Source organism: Zea mays, chromosome 6 (assembly GCF_902167145.1).
Source record: "Zea mays cultivar B73 chromosome 6, Zm-B73-REFERENCE-NAM-5.0, whole genome shotgun sequence".
Lineage (NCBI taxonomy): Eukaryota > Viridiplantae > Streptophyta > Magnoliopsida > Poales > Poaceae > Zea > Zea mays.
In genome coordinates, this window is record NC_050101.1 from 161,306,921 (window position 1) to 161,324,644 (window position 17,724).

At 56.9% G+C, this 17,724-nt stretch overlaps 1 protein-coding gene across 1 annotated transcript in view; it reads left to right on the forward strand.

Annotated features, from left to right (window-relative positions):
• Positions 1–4,565: 4,565 nt before the first annotated feature.
• The window catches only part of LOC103631541 (nicastrin), a 35,789-nt gene continuing 22,630 nt past the window's right edge, over positions 4,566–17,724 (forward strand). The window contains exons 1-10 of the mRNA XM_020540143.1: positions 4,566–4,811; positions 4,894–5,031; positions 5,341–5,521; positions 5,624–5,662; positions 5,927–6,040; positions 6,152–6,269; positions 6,467–6,563; positions 6,645–6,721; positions 6,844–6,921; positions 7,025–7,097. Coding sequence (XP_020395732.1) covers positions 4,566–4,811; positions 4,894–5,031; positions 5,341–5,521; positions 5,624–5,662; positions 5,927–6,040; positions 6,152–6,269; positions 6,467–6,563; positions 6,645–6,721; positions 6,844–6,921; positions 7,025–7,097 — 1,161 coding nt within the window. The remainder of the gene's footprint in view (positions 4,812–4,893; positions 5,032–5,340; positions 5,522–5,623; positions 5,663–5,926; positions 6,041–6,151; positions 6,270–6,466; positions 6,564–6,644; positions 6,722–6,843; positions 6,922–7,024; positions 7,098–17,724) is intronic.

The window sequence follows — 17,724 nt, forward strand, 5'->3', positions numbered from 1 at the left end:
TACTACGAGCGCATCCCCCTAGCGCAGGATAACACGAGCCGCGTTTTCCCCCTTGTGTTCCATCTCGCGCCAACCCATCTGGGCTGGGAGACGCAGCGACAATTTTACTCGTCGGTCCAGGGACCCCCCAGGGTCGAAACGCCGACAGAAGGTCTAACACTTTCCAAAATAGCTTCATCGACCTTCTGATCCTATAAAGAGAGAAAAGATTTTAGGTTAAACATGACAAATGAGAATTTGGCAACCATGCATACAAGTAATTTCATAGTACAACAGCTTGGATAACAGGGTAAATATCTCCAAAAATCCCATTACACTACATAATATGGTTATGGTTTCTGTATAGGTACAACTATTCCTCCTAGTGCCTTGGACATGTTTAGGTTTTTGTATATATGTAGGTATTCCTAATAGCTCTTGATCATGTGTGTTATTTCATATTTTCTTTGTTTTACCAGGTAGTTGTAACTGTTGCCACTTTATCCTTCTTTTGCCATCGGCCAACTGTTATTGCAATCATGGAATTTATGAATGCCATCAACCTTGCAAATGGGTCTGATACTGATAAAGATAAAAGCACTTATCTTGCTACTAAAGAAGATAATGCAATTGAGGAATCTAAGTCTGATCTGGAAACAGAGCCATCAATAAAGCCCTTACTGGCTAAAGGTAAAAGCAGAATAGTTTTTCATCTTACATCCAGCATGGCAGAGGCACAAATATTACTGGTGAATGAAAATGGCGACTGGCTTGCTACTTTATCACAAAATAACCTCTCGACTGATATAAAGGTAATGTGATCATCTCCAGTTTGTGTGATCTATTTTGGGTTGATTTGTTTGATCCCCACACGTGTATGACTATCTTTGGCATTACTCAAGGTGTTCACATCATCATTCAACATAAAGGTTGCACTCAGAAACCTTAAAATAAGTGATGATAACCTTCTTAGCAGCCACCCTTACTTTTGGGTTTGTGATATGCGAAATCCTGGAGGTCGTTCATTTGTGGAGGTATTCCATGTTGTTTGATTTAACTTGCTTAATGTAGGTCATAAATTATTATGCTTGACATTGTTGGTTTTAGAAAAGAAACCTTTTGTAAATCACTGAAGAATAATCAATTTCAAAACCATTGAATAGTACATGCGGAATTTGCTTGCAAGAATGAAATAGAGCTTTGACAAAACTAAACCAGCACAATCTAGCCTAATCAATTGCATATTCAAAAGGGTTGTTGTATGATAGTTGTCGGAGAGCAAATCTCCGGCCGGGTGGCGGAGTGCACCCGCCCTAAATCCTGAGATGAGGAGGGGCTTAGGCGTTTTGCTTGATCGTTGGAATGAACGGGAAGAACTCAAGAACACACAAGGATTTAGAGTGGTTCGGACCGCTGGAGCGTAATACCCTACTCCACTATGAGGTGTATTGCTCGAGAGCTTGTATGAGCTTGCGAGTCTAAGGTGTGACCTAAGATTGCGTGTGTGTGTGTAACGTCGCATGCCTCCCCTTTTATAGCTGAAGGGGGCATGCACAAAGGTACTGGGCCCCGACATGTGGGCCCAAGGACATAAGGAATATAGTGCTTGGAGTTTTCTAATGTCTGTTGCCGAGACAATCTTCTTGTGCCCTGACACCCGAGATCTCCGTATCCTCGGTGTGCAGGGGAAGCTTCTTGTAGAAGGGAGGATGAGTATAGCGTGCCGCTCGGCACGGGCGCACTATTTGCCAGCAGATCCAGCAGGCGTGTTGCCTGCTGGATGACCTTGACATCGTCTGCCAGCGGATGGGATGGGACGCATTAAATGCTGAGAGGGCACGTCGCCCGTCAGCGTAGTGGCAGGCGGCGCGTCCTCTCCTCAATAAATGCAGGGGCTGCACGACTTCATGTCAGGCTCGGCCTGATAGCTTATGTCATGGGCCACAAGCAGTGGGTCTCCGCCTGAGCGGGAAGTGGAGGGCAAGGTCCGGACACGTGTCAGCACCGGACCCTGCTCATACCAGGGTCCTCCTCGTAACGGGACCCTGCTGAGGTTCGGACCTACCCGAAGGCTCCAGACTTATATGTATCGGGGTCCGGTGTCCTTCTGTGGGGGCCCGGACCTACTGGGATGTGTTGTTTCTCCTTGCCACATGGCGCCCTTTGGCCTGCCCATGCGGTGGGGTCAGGCGCCGTCTCCCGTGTGGCTAGGAGACGTTGCATGGGTGCGGCGTCTTCATGCTGTAGAAGAGGGTACCCCTGATTTAGGGTACCGACAGTGGCCCCCGGGCCCGCCTCAGGGGAGGATGCGAGCCTGCAAGTGGGGCCAGAGTCTGGTTGGCGGTTGGACCGCTGCTCCCGCGCGCTTGTTACTGCAATTACTGTCGGCCCGCCTATGGCCTTGCCAACTGCTGCGCCTATTTCCACGACTGACTGGCCCGTGACCATTGTACTTAATGGCACTGTTGGGCCATGCACGGAGTTGCCTCGAGTCGCTGCACTAGTTCTGAAAAATTTACCTTTTCAGGCTCCCGTGACGGCCCCGAGAAGACGTGGCATTGGCGCAAGCAGCGGTGCGGTTTTTTCGCACACGGTAACCGGCGCGCCGGTTGCATGACATGTGGGCCTAGGCCCCCCGAGTTGGACCGCCAGTTGCAGCGGAGCTGAGGGGGCGCACAGCCGTGGGACGGTTGTACGCTTCTTGCGTGACGGTTCGCCTCTTTGATCGCTGGATACGACGAAGATGAAGGGGCGCTTAACCGCGGGGCGGTTGCATGCCCCTTGCACGGCGGTTGGCCTCCCTAACCGCTGGTTGCCCCAAAAATGAAGGGGTGTGTAACCGCAGAGCAGTTGCACGCTCCTTCTTAGGGTTAGTCCGTATGACATGTGGGGCCTGGCCCCTGTGTCATAAGGTGTGATCCTTGGTGCACGCTAGGGGAGACTTCACCCGTGACGCTTCAGGGGTGCGAGTGGGGGAATTTGCCTTTAAAAAGGGGTCGATCTCCTGGCCAGTAGACATGCCTCGCTCCTCTTGCAACCATCGCGCCCTTTCGCCTTCCGGGCCTCTAGATGGGGTGCGCCGGTGTTTTCTGGAGGGATCCGTGTCAAGGTCGTCCCTTTCGGCGACTTCACCGTTGGAGAGCGCGTGCTCATGGTGGTGTTGTCGGTCTTGTCTTCTTCTTGCTGCTGTTGGAGGGGTGCAACCCCATGGGAGTTGTCATCCTTCCACTATCATTCGGCTTCAAGGATTTTCATCACGTATCCCGATCGTAACCTTCGGCCGGTGGTCATCCTCAAGGATGACTACCAGCCTTGTGGTGGAGAAAAGCGAGCCGTGCTGCGGCCTCCCCCTGCCCTCAGCTTCAAGGATGTTCATCATCCGTGCTGGGGAGGAGGGCAAGTCGAGTGGGAGCTTCGCCTTCCGTGTGGGCTAGCAGTCCGCTTCTTCCTCCAGCATTCGGGGGAGAAGGGCGTTCGCCGGCTTTGCGGGGGAGGCAAACTCCGGATACGCGGGGCCGGCCGTCTGTGGTGCCGTCAGCTGCCGTATGTCTGGCTCCCCGGACTAGGTGGCTCTGGTGCCGCCTCCGGCGCTGCCTCTTACCGCTGGGGCGAAGCGTGGCTGCCCGTCCACCGCACGGGCGACGGTCGCGCCGTGCGCGGGTTGGCCACATCCACGACTTCTCCCGCGCCACCGGTCGCACCGAGAGATCGTACAAGACGTCGTACGCCGCGGGGGCGGCGGCGGCGTTCTTGGATGGTCTTGTCCTCACTCCCGCAGTGAGGACAGGAGCGAAGACCTCTTCGTGCGTGCTGGTGCAGCCGCTGCCCATCGGTGCAGAGGTGGTCGCTGCCACCGGTGGGGCTGATGTGGTCGCCTCCGCTGGTGAGGCTATCCACTGCAGAGGTGGTTGCCTCCGCTGGCGGGACCGTCAGTGCCACCTACCGCCGGACCTCTGGCCCTTTGGCTTTAATGGCCTCACTGTCACCCCCCGTAGGAGGACAGGGCGAGGACCTATTCGTAGCAGCGCTCACCCTGAGGTGATCGCTGCTGTTGGCGAGCCGCTCGGAGCAGAGATCGTTGTCGCTGCTGGTGCAGAGGTGGTCACCGTCGTTGGTGGGCTGTCCGGAACCAGCTTCCAGCGTGGCTCTTGCTGGTGCAGCGTAGTCCATTCCTGCAAAAATGGAGCTAGGATCCCGCTTGTAAGGGAATGTAACAACACTTGCTTGAGAGCAAAATGTAATAACATATGTACGCAGGATTTTAGCCTGGGAAGCCAAGTTGTGTGTCCAAACCCCCTAGATGGTGGCTTCAAGTATTAAGACACCTGCCGCAGGGCGGTGGAGTATGCAGGCTCACGGTACGGGACCAGGCTGAGCGGCTACCACTACAAGAAACTGATAAATGTTCGTGGGTAAAATTAAGAACGTGGATACCGACGTTCTTACTTGAGTTAAGTTCATGGGTTATGTTAAGAACGCGGGTACCGACGTTCTTAATTTAAATTCGTGCGCCCTGGCTAAAACCGTCGAACTTAACGAGTTAGGAACGTGGGTACCCACGTTCTTAAGTTAAGTTCGTGGGCCATATGGACACCGTCGAACTTAATCAAAAAAACCTAAATCCCCTAACCCACCCACGCGTGACTCTCTCTCTCACCTGCTGCCTCATTCCCGCCCACCGTGTCGCCGCAACAAAAAAGCGTCATCGCCCCTCCCCTATCGTCGCGCTCGCCGCCTCTCCTTGCGCCTCCCAGGTCGCCGCCGCGCGTGAAGACGGCTCACTCGAGCTCTGGCTCGTCTCCCCGGGCTCCGTCGGCTGGCACAACCAACTCGTATGCTTCCCATAGCCCTGCTGTGTCCTGTGAGGAGTCTAAGGATTGTCTCTGGCCTGATTGGGTGTTTGCTTGGGTGCAGACTATACAGGGGAACGACGAGTCGAGGGTCACATCACTGGTGTGGGGGCGAAGAGGAGGTGAAGCGACCGGCCGGCTGCTCTCGTCCAACGTTGATGGGTCGGTTTGTGAATGGGATCTATTCTACCTGCAGCAAAAGGTGTCTCTCTTCGCATGCTTACACTCGATTTTCTCGTGGAATTGTCAATTCCGAACTCTTAGATGTTGGGATATGCATAAAGCTGGTAATTGGTGTATGAGCAGGTTGTCATTATGTTTGTATAGTGCAATAATAGTCCATAACCTATCGGGTGTATTGAATCACTAGTGATGGCACTTAGATTTCATATTAGGTTTCACCATTTGATCTTCATCGGTCTCCTTATATCTTTTCTCGTTTCGTTGCAATGTGATATCAATTTTAGGTTCATGGATATAATTATAGTTAGTTTGTTGTTCTCTTTTGTAGATTGTTCTAGATACTGTTGGAATTCCAATCTGGCAAATGGCAATGGAGCCTTCAGTTGATGCTAAAAATACTGAAAATAATAGCTCAGAGTTTGTTGTCAATGGCCATCCAGACCAAAATGACTACAGCGATTCTGACTTAAGTAACATTGATGATGGTGACAACTCTGAGGATGAAGATGGTTCTACCAACACAATATCTTCATATCATGTGAATGATTTCCAGCGACTGGCTCTTGCGTGTGATGATGGTTCTGTATGATTGTATAATGTGCCTGAATCAGGTGCATTGACTTACTATAGGTCTCTTCCAAGAGTGAGCGGTATGTGTTATATAAATTCTTTTTTCTGTTATTTTGACAATAAATTCAACACAGACAGTTACGTTTGTGTCTTCTATACAGTTACGTTTGTGTGTTCTCACAGGGCGGACTCTAGTTATGATTTTGGTGTATTTTACCTAATTCTCAGTATCTGGGAGGTAAGAGTGACTTGTTTGGGCATATGGCTGCTCGTTAGCTCTTCATATTTCTCTGCACGCCAATTCTACTGTAACTGGATGTTGCTATTGCAATTTCATTTTATAGGAGATGGTGCCACATTGGAATCGGTTCCAGAGCTTGTGAAGGCAATGTACCTAAACGTTGAAAGCTTCCCTTGTGTGAGGCTGTTGAATCTTTCTGGTGAAATTGGCTGTTCTAGTGAGTCTGCACTCTACATGTATCTAGTCTTCCATCTTCTGCCATTACTAAAGCTAACCACCCCATGCCATTAAGAATAACTGGTTATTAAAATGACTTTTATGCTGTTAGATCCTGGAAGTGAGAAGGTCATTGCACCAATTGTAAGACTTAGAAAAGGCAGTGATCAATTGGTTCAACCATCTACTATTCTCCTTTCCTTAGATCAGATGTCAGATTTCTTTCTGAGGTACATGGAAGCACAACTGCAATTATTCACATATTTTTGAGTTTATATGTGCTTGTGAAATGTGAGGTGTTGAAGTTTGCCCTTTTGCCTTGGTACTAACCGAAGGAAGTTAAGCTTTTTTCCTTGAAAAGTCATATAACCTTTGGGGTGTTAAGAGATGTTAACAAATAACAATAATATTTGGTGCTATTATCCAGGGTATCCAATGATCCAGAACTTCACCAGAAGGTGACTGGTGTATTGGTTGAGTCAAATGGTGTCAACAATGACTTACAAGGTCACTATTCTGAACTAGCATCTCTATTTTCTTGTGTTATTTGCATTTTTTTGCATGATGATCCCTAAGGATGTACTGTATTTTTTTCATGTATATAGAGTTGTCTCCTGATAGAAAATTTCCAAAAGATGATTTTGCACCCTACTCAAATCACAGCCATGATTGGAATCCTGCTGTAAGTAAAACAGGCTTCGTTACACTGATGCCACCCTCTCAAGAGTCAAACTTGCTGCTTCTTTGCAATGTAAAAGTTAAATTTTGTGTTGAATGTGCCTTAGTTACTCTATTATCATGTAGGGATCAGGTATCATGTGGAACAAATATAATTTTCCTGTATTTCTACTTTCAGAAGAGAGTACAAACACTCTTCAAAAGGTAGTTTTCCTTCATTTTTGTTGCATACTTTTTTATTTTCAAAGTTCTGTTTGTCTAATCTCTTGTACCACATTTATATATTGATGATGACTATAAATAAAAGATTTCAGAAAAAAATTGAGAAGACTGGCAATGGATATAAATCAAATGTTGCAGAATTCAACCTTGTTATGCAGGTTTGGATTCCTTTTTAGTCCTTATTATGTCGCATACTCTTATTGACAACAGAAGCATGACCTTTGATCAATTGGGACTACTATTGTCGGCGTTTCGAGACCGGGGGGTCCCTGGGCCAACGAGTGAATGTCGCCGCGTGCCCCAGCCCAGATGGGTCGAGCGCGAGGGCGAGCGCGAAGGGGGGAGAGCGAGGCGGCCGGAGACCGGCATGAGAGAGGTGGGAATCTCGCGGCCTTCGTGTTCGTCCCGCGCCCAGGTCGGGTGCGCTTGCAGTAGGGGGTTACAAGCGTCCACGCGGGAGAGGGAGCGAGCGGCTCCAAGCGAGCGCCTGCCTCGTCCTCGTCCTCGCGCGGCCAACCCTCTCTAAGAGGGCCCTGGTCCTTCCTTTTATAGGCGTAAGGAGAGGATCCAGGTGTACAATGTGGGGTGTAGCAGAGTGCTACGTGTCTAGCGGAGGAGAGCTAGCGCCCTAAGTACATGCCGTTGTGGCAGCCGGAGAGATTTTGGCACCCAGCTGGTGTGATGTCGTGGCCGTCGGAGGAGCGATGGAGCCTGGCGGAGGGACAGCTGTCGGAGCGGTTGGGTCCTTATTGACGTCCTCTTGCTTCCGTAAGGGGGCTGAGAGCCGCCGTCGTCACAGAGTATGCGGGGCGCCATCATTGCCTATCTGGCGGAGCGAGCCAGATGGGACACCGGTCTTGTTTCCTGCGGCCTGAGTCAGCTCGGGGTAGGGCGATGATGGCGCCTCCTGTTGACGTGGCTGGTCTGCGCCCTAGGTTGGGCGATGTGGAAGCTCCTCTGAGGCCGAGGTCGAGTCTGTCTTCTGTGGCCGAGGTCGGGTCCGAGCCCCTGGGTCGGGCGAGGCGGAGTTCGTCGTCTTTTAGGGCAGAGCCCAAGTCCGAGCCCTGGGTCGGGCGGAGTGGAGTTCGTCGTCTTCTGGGGCCGAGCCCAAGTCCGAGCCCTGGGTCGGGCGGAGCGGAGTTCACCGTCTTCCGGGACTTAGCCCGAGTCCGAGCCCTGGGTCGGGCGGAGCGGAGTTCGTCGTCTTCCGGGACTTAGCCCGAGTCCGAGCCCTAGGTCGGGCGGAGCGGAGTTCGCCGTCTTCTGGGGCCGAGCCCAAGTCCGAGCCTTGGGTCGGGCGGAGCGGAGTTCGCCGTCTTCCGGGACTTAGCCCGAGTCCGAGCCCTGGGTCGGGCGGAGCGGAGTTCGCCGTCTTCCGGGGCTGAGCCCGAGTCCGAGCCCTGGGTCGGGCGAAGCGGAGCTTCCTATGGTGCCTTCGGCAGGGCCTGACTGCCTGTCAGTCTCACTCTGTCAAGTGGCACCGCAGTCGGAGTGGCACAGACGGCGTTGTCCTTCTGTCAGGCCGGTCAGTGGAGCGGCGAAGTGATGGCGGTCGCTTCGGCTCTGCCGGCTGGGGGCGCGCGTCAGGATAAAGGTGTCAGGCCACCTTTGCATTAAATGCTCCTGCGATTTGGTCGGTTGGTGCGGCGATTTGGTCAGGGTTGCTTCTTAGCGAAGGCAGGGCCTCGGGCGAGCCGGAAATATGTTCGCCGTTGGAGGGGGGCCTCGGGCGAGACGGAAATCCTCCGGGGTCGGCTGCCCTTGTCCGAGGCTAGGCTCGGGCGAGGCGTGATCGAGTCACTCAAATGGACTGATCCCTGACTTAGTCGCGCCCATCAGGCCTTTGCAGCTTTATGCTGATGGGGGTTACCAGCTGAGAATTAGGAGCCTTGAGGGTACCCCAAATTATGGTCCCCGACAGTAGCCCCCGAGCCTCGAAGGGAGTGTTAGCACTCGCTTGGAGGCTTTCGTCGCACTTTTTTGCAAGGGGACCAGCCTTTCTCGGTTGCATTTTGTTCCGGTGGGTGCGCGCGAGCGCACCCGCCGGGTGTAGCCCCCGAGGCCTCGGAGGAGTGGTTTTACTCCTTCGAGGTCTTAATGCCTTGCGTAATGCTTCGGCTAGTCTGGTTGTTCCCTCATGCGAGCTGGCCGTAGCCCGGGTGTACGGTCGGGTCCCAAGTTCTCGGGCTGGTATGTTGACGCTGTCAACGGTTCGGCCGGAGCCGGGTTTGCGAGAGCAGCCCCTGAGCCTCTGCACAGGGCGAGAGGGCGATCAGGGATAGACTCGGCTTTTTTACATACGCCCCTGCGTCGCCTTTCCGTAAGGAGAGGGGGAAAGCGCCATGTTGCCCTCGATGGGCGCCGAACATGGTGTCTCCGGTGAGCTGCAAGCGGGTAATCCGAGTGGACGTCCGTGCCCCGTTCGTTAGGGGTCGGCTAGGGGCCTAGAGGCACGCCCAAAAGTACCTGCGGGTGATCTGCCGGACCCGGTCCCCTGGCGACGGGGTCCGAGGGCTCGATGCCTCCCTCCAATGGGATTCCGTTACAAGATCGTTCCCGCTGGTCTCGGAAATGTCCTAGGGTACCTCGGGAGCGCAGCCCGAGCCTTGGTTATGTATCGAACGTACCCATGGTCATCCCTCGCTCGGCGTCTGGGGCGGCTGTGAACCCTTCGGGGGCCAGCCTTCGAACCCCTGATAAGTAATGGGCGCGGAGCCCGAGTAGCCTGAGGCGGCCGTGGAACCCTTCCGAGGGGTCGGCCTTCGAACCTCTGACCAGTAGTGGGTGTAGGGCCCACACGATCTGAGGCGGCTGTCGAACCCTTCCGGGGGGCCAGCCTTCGAACCTCTGATCAGTAGGGAGGCTCGGAGCCTGGTTCCTTCACGGGGAAGGATCCTTTTCGGGGTATCCCCCTTTCTCGGTCCCTGTTGCAAGAGAGAGAAAGAGGAAAAAAGGAAAAGGATACGAAATTGAACGACGCGGCGTACCTTTTTTGGCGCGGTTATTATGGCGAAGGCGAAGCGTCGCCTGCTTCTCCTGCGAGAGGCGCCGCCTGTCCCGTCGCGGAGTTAATGCGACGGGGCGAGTGGTTCGCGGGGCGGCCGTTGCGCGTGCGTGAGCCGTTCGAGGAACAGAACACGGGCGCGTTGTCTTCACGCCGTGAGAGAGGGTTCTCTCGCTGCCCCCGGATGGGACGTGAGCTGGGCTGACGACGTGACCGCTGCTCCCGCCCGCCTGCCACCGTCATTACTGTCGGCCCATTTTTGGCTGCACTGACCGTCGCGCCAGGCTGGCGCTGCTGGGTCGTGCGCTGGGTCGCCTCGAGTCGCGGTATTGGTTCCACAATCGAGGAGGCGCGGTGGTGGCGCAAGTGGCGGTGCAGTTGCATGCACGAAGCATTCGGCGCGCCGGTTGCATGACACGTGGGCCTGGGCCTCCATGCTGGGCGTGTTGGGAATCGGAGAAGCACGCCCACTTGGCGCGGTTGCATGCCGCCTGCATGGCTGCCCGCCCCTTTCGCTCGTTGGTCTGGGCAAAAGTGGAGGGTCACTTGTAACCGCTGGGCGGTTGTGCGCACCGCGCACGGCGGTTTGGCTTCTTCTGCTCTGAGCCGGCTTGCATGACATGTGGGACCCAGCCCCCGTGCCGCAGGGGAGGGCCTTGGAGCATGTTGGAGAAGACTCAGCCCGTGACGGCTGGGGACGCAAGTAGGGATAGTCGCCTTTAAAAGGAGGGTGACCCCCTTGGAAGGCGACCATGTCTTCGTGCTCCCTTATGCATCGTGTCTTTCCACCTTCCAAGCCCCCAGATGGAGGATACCCGCCGTATTTCTGCCTTGTCGTCGGGGGAACGCAACTCCGCGGGAGTTGGTACCTTTCAGCCATCGTTCGGCTTCAAGGATTTTCATCACACAGCCCGGTTGCACCCCTCCACTGGTGGTCACCCAAGACGGTGACCTCTAGCTCCTGGATGGGGAGAGGCAAGCCGGGCTGTGATCTCGATCCCGCCCTCAGCGTCGAGGGTGTATGTCATCCTCGCTGGGGCGGGGAGCGAGGCGAGCCGGGGCTCTACCTCCTGCGCGGGTTCGTGGGTCACCCTCTCCTGTGGTGTTCGAGGGAGAGGGCGCTCGCTGGCCCTGCGGGCGGGTCGGACTTCGACAACGCGGGGCTGGTCGACAGCGGGCGTCGTCAGCCCCAGCGTGTCGAGCTCGTCGGCTTGGCTCCCGGTGGCCCCTCCTGCCGGAAGGCGGCTGCCGCGCCGTGTGCACGGGAGGACCGCCCAAGATGTCGCGCGCTGCTAGGGCGGCGTTCGTGTTCTGGGCGGTCCTGCCTTTGCACCGGTATGGCGCCTCCGCGCGGAGGTCGGTGCCCCACTCGTCCGGGAGGATCTGAGTGGGGATCTGCCGGAGGGCTGACGGCCCCTGTCGTCGGTGCCGAGGTGGAGGCGGCTCGAGAAGTCCCCGTCGCCGACGGGATCACCGCCACCATCCGCGCTTCGGGCCTCCGGCTCTTTGTACTTGTCCTCGCCCCTCGAGCGTCGGCGTGGGCGAGGGCAAGATTGCAGCAGCGCCCACCCTGAGGCCTGCGCTGCTGCAGTTCGGCCACCCGGAGCGGGGGTCGTTGTTGTTGCTGTCAGAGCGGGCGGCGGCGAGCCGCCCGTCAGTCTTCTGTTGCTCCGCAGGCCCTCCCCCATCGAGTGGGGTTGTTCGTACCTGCGGAGGTGGAACCGGAGTTCTGTTTGTAATGGCACTCTGAATGCCAGTGTTTTTGTTCATTGTGGCTGTCGAGGCCTGAACATGTATGTAATTTTGGCACGGAGCCGTGTTTTTTCCTCATTTTCGAGCACTAAGACTCGCCTGTTGGTTGTCTGAACCGCTTCACCAAGCGTGAGTCGCCCCGTGTCAAGGTGACGAGTGAGGTATCCGTATCCCGGAGGCGTAGGAGTCCCTCGGCTCGATCGGCCTTGTTGTCCGAGGCTCCTCTAGCTTAGTTAAAGGGACCCCTTGGCCGCTCTTGGATGAGCCAAGGCCAGGGGTAGCGATATCAACATGAACAGGGGCAGAGTTGGCTCGAAAATGAAACCTGGTTGGCCGGAGCCTAGCCGGGTCGTCCGTTAGCGGGACCGACGCTGGAGTTGACCAGCCGACGCCTCGGGTCGTGCTGGCGCCCTCGGTGGACGGCTGGCCGAGGCCCCGGGGCGACCGGCCGAGCCGCCTGCTCGGGCCGGATTCCCGGAGAAGACCCTGGCAGCGATTGCCCGGGCGTGGTGATGACGTCGTCCTTTAGAGCGGAGATCCTCGGACCGCGTTGTCGTCCGAGGCTAGGTCGAACCTCGCCGAAGGTGTCGTCGATGCCGAGGGTGCTGCTGCCCCCTTCCAGCATCAAGACCCGAGCCTGCAGGATCAGATTGTCTTGTAGCGTGTGTCTCCTGCGGCCGCCGAGGCCAGAACACACACCCTCGCTGTGTTGTAAAGTTGCGTCTCTTTTCCTCTTGTTTCGAGTATCTGGACTTTTTTGTCGGTAACAGGGATGTTTGTGCGAGCGAGAGTTGCTTCTCGCGGAAGGTGATGAGTGAGGTATCCGTATCCCGGAGGCGTAGGAGTCCCTCGGCTCGGTCGGCCTTGCCGCTTACGCGCACTTTTACCCGTCCATGAGGCTCTGTCACCGACTCAGTCGAGAAGGCTCGAAGGATCGCTTCGGCAGAAGAACTTCCGAACGTGAAGACTTGTTCGGTCCGCGAAATAACTTATCCGAACGTGAGTTACTTATCGCAGAAGGTGATGAGTGAGGTATCCGTATCCCGGAGGCGTAGGAGTCCCTCGGCTCGGTCAGCCTTGGCTGCTTACGTGTACTCCGTCGTTTTCAGGATCCACTTTTCGAAGTAGTCAAAAAGCACGAAAGATATTCTGGCAGAAGAGATCTTTTTTCGAGGAAAATTTCAACGCAGAGGGGGTTCCCCCCCCCCTTTTAGCCCCCGAGGGAGGGTCGGGCTTTGCCGAGGCGAGGCCGACCCTTCCTTGATGACTAAACTTTGTGTGGGTGCGAGGTATATGAACAACTTGAAAACATCTTAAGGGTAGAAGCGACGTAGCTATTGGATGTTCCAAGCGTTGCCGTAGACCTCGCCTTGACTGTTGGCCAGCTTGTACGTTCCGGGTTTCAGAACCTTGGCGATGACGAACGGTCCCTCCCAGGGGGGCGTGAGCTTGTGCCTCCCTCGGGCGTCTTGTCGCAGCCGAAGCACCAGGTCGCCCACCTGGAGGTCTCGGGACCGGACCCCTCGGGCGTGGTAGCGTCGCAGGGACTGCTGGTACCGCGCCGAGTGTAGTAAGGCCTTGTCCCGAGCCTCTTCCAGCTGGTCCAGCGAGTCTTCTCGGCTAGCTTGGTTGCTTTGATCGTTGTAGGCCCTCGTCCTCGGGGAGCCGTATTCCAGGTTTGTGGGCAAGACGGCCTCGGCCTCGTAGACTAGGAAGAACGGCGTGAAACCCGTGGCTCGGCTCGGCGTTGTCCTCAGGCTCCAGACCACCGAGGGGAGTCCCTTCATCCATCGCTTGCCGAACTTGTTGAGGTCGTTGTAGATCCGAGGCTTGAGCCCTTGTAGAATCATGCCGTTGGCACGCTCTACTTGCCCATTTGACATGGGATGAGCCACGGCGGCCCAGTCCACTCGGATGCGGTGATCCTCGCAGAAGTCCAAGAACTTTTTGCCGGTGAACTGGGTGCCGTTGTCGGTGATGATGGAGTTCGGGACCCCGAAGCGATGGATGATGTTGGTGAAGAACGCCACCGCCTGCTCGGACCTGATGCTATTCAGGGGTCGGACCTCGATCCACTTGGAGAATTTGTCGATGGCGACCAGTAGGTGCGTGTAGCCCCCGGGTGCCTTCTGCAAGGGGCCGACGAGATCCAGACCCCACACAGCGAAAGGCCAGGTGATGGGTATCGTCTGCAGAGCCTGAGCGGGCAGGTGGGTCTGCCTCGCGTAGAATTGACACCCTTCGCAGGTGCGGACAATTCTAGTGGCGTCGGCCACCGCCGTCGGCCAGTAGAAGCCTTGTCGGAAAGCATTCCCGACAAAGGCTCGAGGCGCTGCGTGATGGCCGTAAGCCCCCGAGTGTATCTCTCGCAGGAGTTCCTGACCTTCGGTGACGGAGATGCATCGCTGGAGGATGCCTGAGGGGCTGCGGTGGTAGAGCTCCTTCTCATCGCCCAGCAAGACAGACGACTTGGCGCGCTGCGCCACCCGCCGAGCCTCGGCTCGGTCGAGGGGTAGCTCTCCTTGGTGGAGATATTGCAGGTACGGGGTCTGCCAGTTTCGATCAGGCGCGGCCCCGCTTCGCTCCTCCTCGACGCGCAGTGCCTCACCCTCGGGGGCCGAGGGTACCTCGGGCTGAACCGAGGTCGCCTCGGGCCGAGCTGAGGGTGCCTCGGGCTGTGCCGGGGGTACCTCGGGCTGGGCCGAGGGTACCTCGGACTGGGCCGAGGGCACCTCAGGCTCGGGCGTGTCGTCGATCTTGACGGAAGGTTGGTGCAGATCCCGGGAGAAGACGTCTGGGGGAACCGTTGTTCGCCCCGAGGCTATTTTAGCCAGTTCATCCGCAGTCTCGTTGTAGCGCCGAGCGATGTGGTTGAGCTCGAGCCCGCAGAACTTGTCCTCCAAGCGCCGAACCTCATCGCAGTAGGCCTCCATCTTCGGGTCGCGGCAGTGGGAGTTCTTCATGACTTGGTCGATGACGAGCTGCGAGTCACCGCGGGCGTCGAGGCGCCGGACCCCTAGCTCGATGGCGATCCGCCACCCGTTGACCAGAGCCTCATACTCAGCCACATTGTTGGACGCCGGGAAATGGAGGCGTAGCACATAGCGTAGGTGTTTCCCGAGGGGCGAGATGAAGAGTAGGCCTGCGCCGGCTCCCGTCTTCATCAGCGACCCGTCGAAAAACATGGTCCAGAGCTCCGGTTGGATCGGAGCCGTCGGTAGCTGGGTGTCGACCCATTCGGCCACGAAGTCCGCCAAAACCTGGGACTTGATGGCCTTCCGAGGGGCGAACGAGATTGTCTCGCCCATGATTTCCACCGCCCACTTTGCAATCCTACCCGAGGCCTCTCGGCACTGGATGATCTCCCCCAGGGGGAAGGATGACACCACAGTTACCGGATGAGACTCGAAGTAGTGTCGCAACTTCCGCCGTGCCAGGATCACTGCATACAGCAGCTTCTGAACTTGTGGGTAGCGGACCTTGGTTTCGGACAGTACCTCGCTGACGAAGTAAACTGGCCTCTGAACGGGCAATGTATGCCCCTCTTCTTGCCTCTCGACCACAATCACGGCGCTAACCACCTGAGTGGTCGCGGCGACGTAGACCAAGAGGGCTTCTCCGGCAGCTGGAGGCACCAAGATAGGCGCCTTTGTGAGGAGCGCCTTCAAGTTCCTGAGAGCTTCCTCGGCCTCGGGGGTCCAAGTGAAGCACTCGGCCTTCCTTAAGAGGCGGTACAGAGGTAGACCTCTTTCGCCGAGGCGTGAGATGAAACGGCTCAGAGCCGCGAGACATCCCATGACCCTCTGTACGCCTTTCAAGTCCTTGATGGGCCCCATGCTGGTGATGGCTGCGATCTTCTCCGGGTTGGCTTCGATGCCCCGTTCGGAGACGATGAACCCCAAGAGCATGCCTTGGGGCACCCCGAAGACACACTTCTCGGGATTGAGCTTGACGCATTTCGCCTTGAGGCATCAGAATGTCACTTCAAGGTCGGAAAGGAGGTCGGAAGCTTTCCTCGTCTTGACTACGATGTCATCGACGTAGGCCTCGACCGTGCGGCCGATGTGTTCGCCGAACACATGGTTCATGCACCGCTGGTACGTCGCGCCCGCATTCCTCAAGCCGAACGGCATGGTGACATAGCAGTACATGCCGAAGGGCGTGATGAAAGAAGTCACGAGCTGGTCGGACTTTTCATCCTAATTTGATGATACCCTGAGTAGGCATCGAGGAAAGACAGGGTTTCGCACCCAGCAGTGGAATCCACGATTTGATCGATGCGAGGCAGAGGGTAGGGAACCTTCGGACATGCTTTGTTGAGACCAGTGTAGTCTACACACATCCGCCATTTCCCCCCTTTCTTTCTCACAAGCACAGGGTTGGCAAGCCATTCAGGATGGAATACCTCTTTGATGAACCCTGCCGCCATTAGCTTGTGGATCTCCTCGCCTATGGCTCTGCGCTTCTCTTCGTCGAATCGGCGCAGAGGCTGGTTGACGGGTCGGGCTCCGGCTCGAATGTCCAGCGAGTGCTCGGCGACATCCCTCGGTATGCCGGGCATGTCCGAGGGACTCCACGCGAAGACGTCGGCGTTCGCGCGGAGAAAGTCGACGAGCACTGCTTCCTATTTGGGATCGAGCCCGGAGCCGATCCGGATCTGCTTGGAGGCGTCGCCGCTGGGGTCGAGGGGGACGGCCTTAACCGTCTCCACTGGCTCAAAGTTGCCGGCATGACGTTTCACGTCTGGCACCTCCTTAGAGAGGCTTTCCAGGTCGGCGATGAGGGCCTCGGACTCGGCGAGGGCCTCGGCGTACTCCACGCACTCCACGTCGCATTCGAACGCGTGTTTGTACGTGGGGCCGACGGTGATGACCCCGTTGGGGCCCGACATCTTGAGCTTCAGGTAGGTGTAGTTGGGGACGGCCATGAACTTCGCGTAGCATGGCCTTCCCAGTACCGCGTGGTAGGTTCCTCGGAACCCGACCACCTCGAACGTCAGGGTCTCCCTTCGGAAGTTGGAGGGTGTTCCGAAGCAGACGGGAAGGTCGAGTCGTCCGAGGGGCTGGACGCGCTTCCCGGGAATGATCCCATGGAAGGGCGCAGCGCCTGCTCGGACGGAGGACAGATCGACGCGCAGGAGCCCGAGGGTCTCGGCGTAGATGATGTTGAGGCTGCTGCCTCCGTCCATGAGGACCTTGGTGAGCCTGACGTCGCCGATGACGGGGTCGACGACGAGCGGGTATTTCTCCGGGCTCGGCACGTAGTCGGGGTGGTCGGCTTGGTCGAAGGTGATGGGCTTGTCGGACCAGTCTAGGTAGACTGGCGCCACCACCTTCACTGAGCAGACCTCCCGACGCTCTTGTTTGCGGTGCCGAGCCGAGGCATTCGCCGCTTGCCCACCGTAGATCATGAAGCAGTCGCGGACCTCGGGGAACTCTCCTGTTTGGTGATCTTCCTTCTTGTCGTCGTTGCGGGCCCTGCCACCCTCCGCGGGAGGCCCGGCCCTGTGGAAGTGGCGCCGAAGCATGACACACTCCTCAAGGGTGTGCTTGACGGGCCCCTGATGATAGGGGCACGGCTCCTTGAGCATCTTGTCGAAGAGGTTGGCACCTCCGGGGGGGTTTCCGAGGGTTCTTGTACTCGGCGGCGGCGACAAGGTCCGCGTCGGCGGCGTCGCGTTTCGCTTGCGACTTCTTCTTGCCTTTCTTCTTGGCGCCGCGCTGAGTCGACGCCTCGGGAGCATCTTCCGATGGGCGGCCCTGGGGCTGCTTGTCCTTTCGGAAGATAGCCTCGACCGCCTCCTGGCCGGAGGCGAACTTGGTGGCGATGTCCATCAGCTCGCTCGCCCTGGTGGGGGTCTTGCGACCCAACTTGCTCACCAGGTCGCGGCAGGTGGTGCCGGCGAGGAACGCGCCGATGACATCCGAGTCGGTGATGTTGGGCAGCTCGGTGCGCTGCTTCGAGAATCGCCGGATGTAGTCCCGGAGGGACTCTCCCGGCTGCTGCCGGCAGCTTCGAAGATCCCAGGA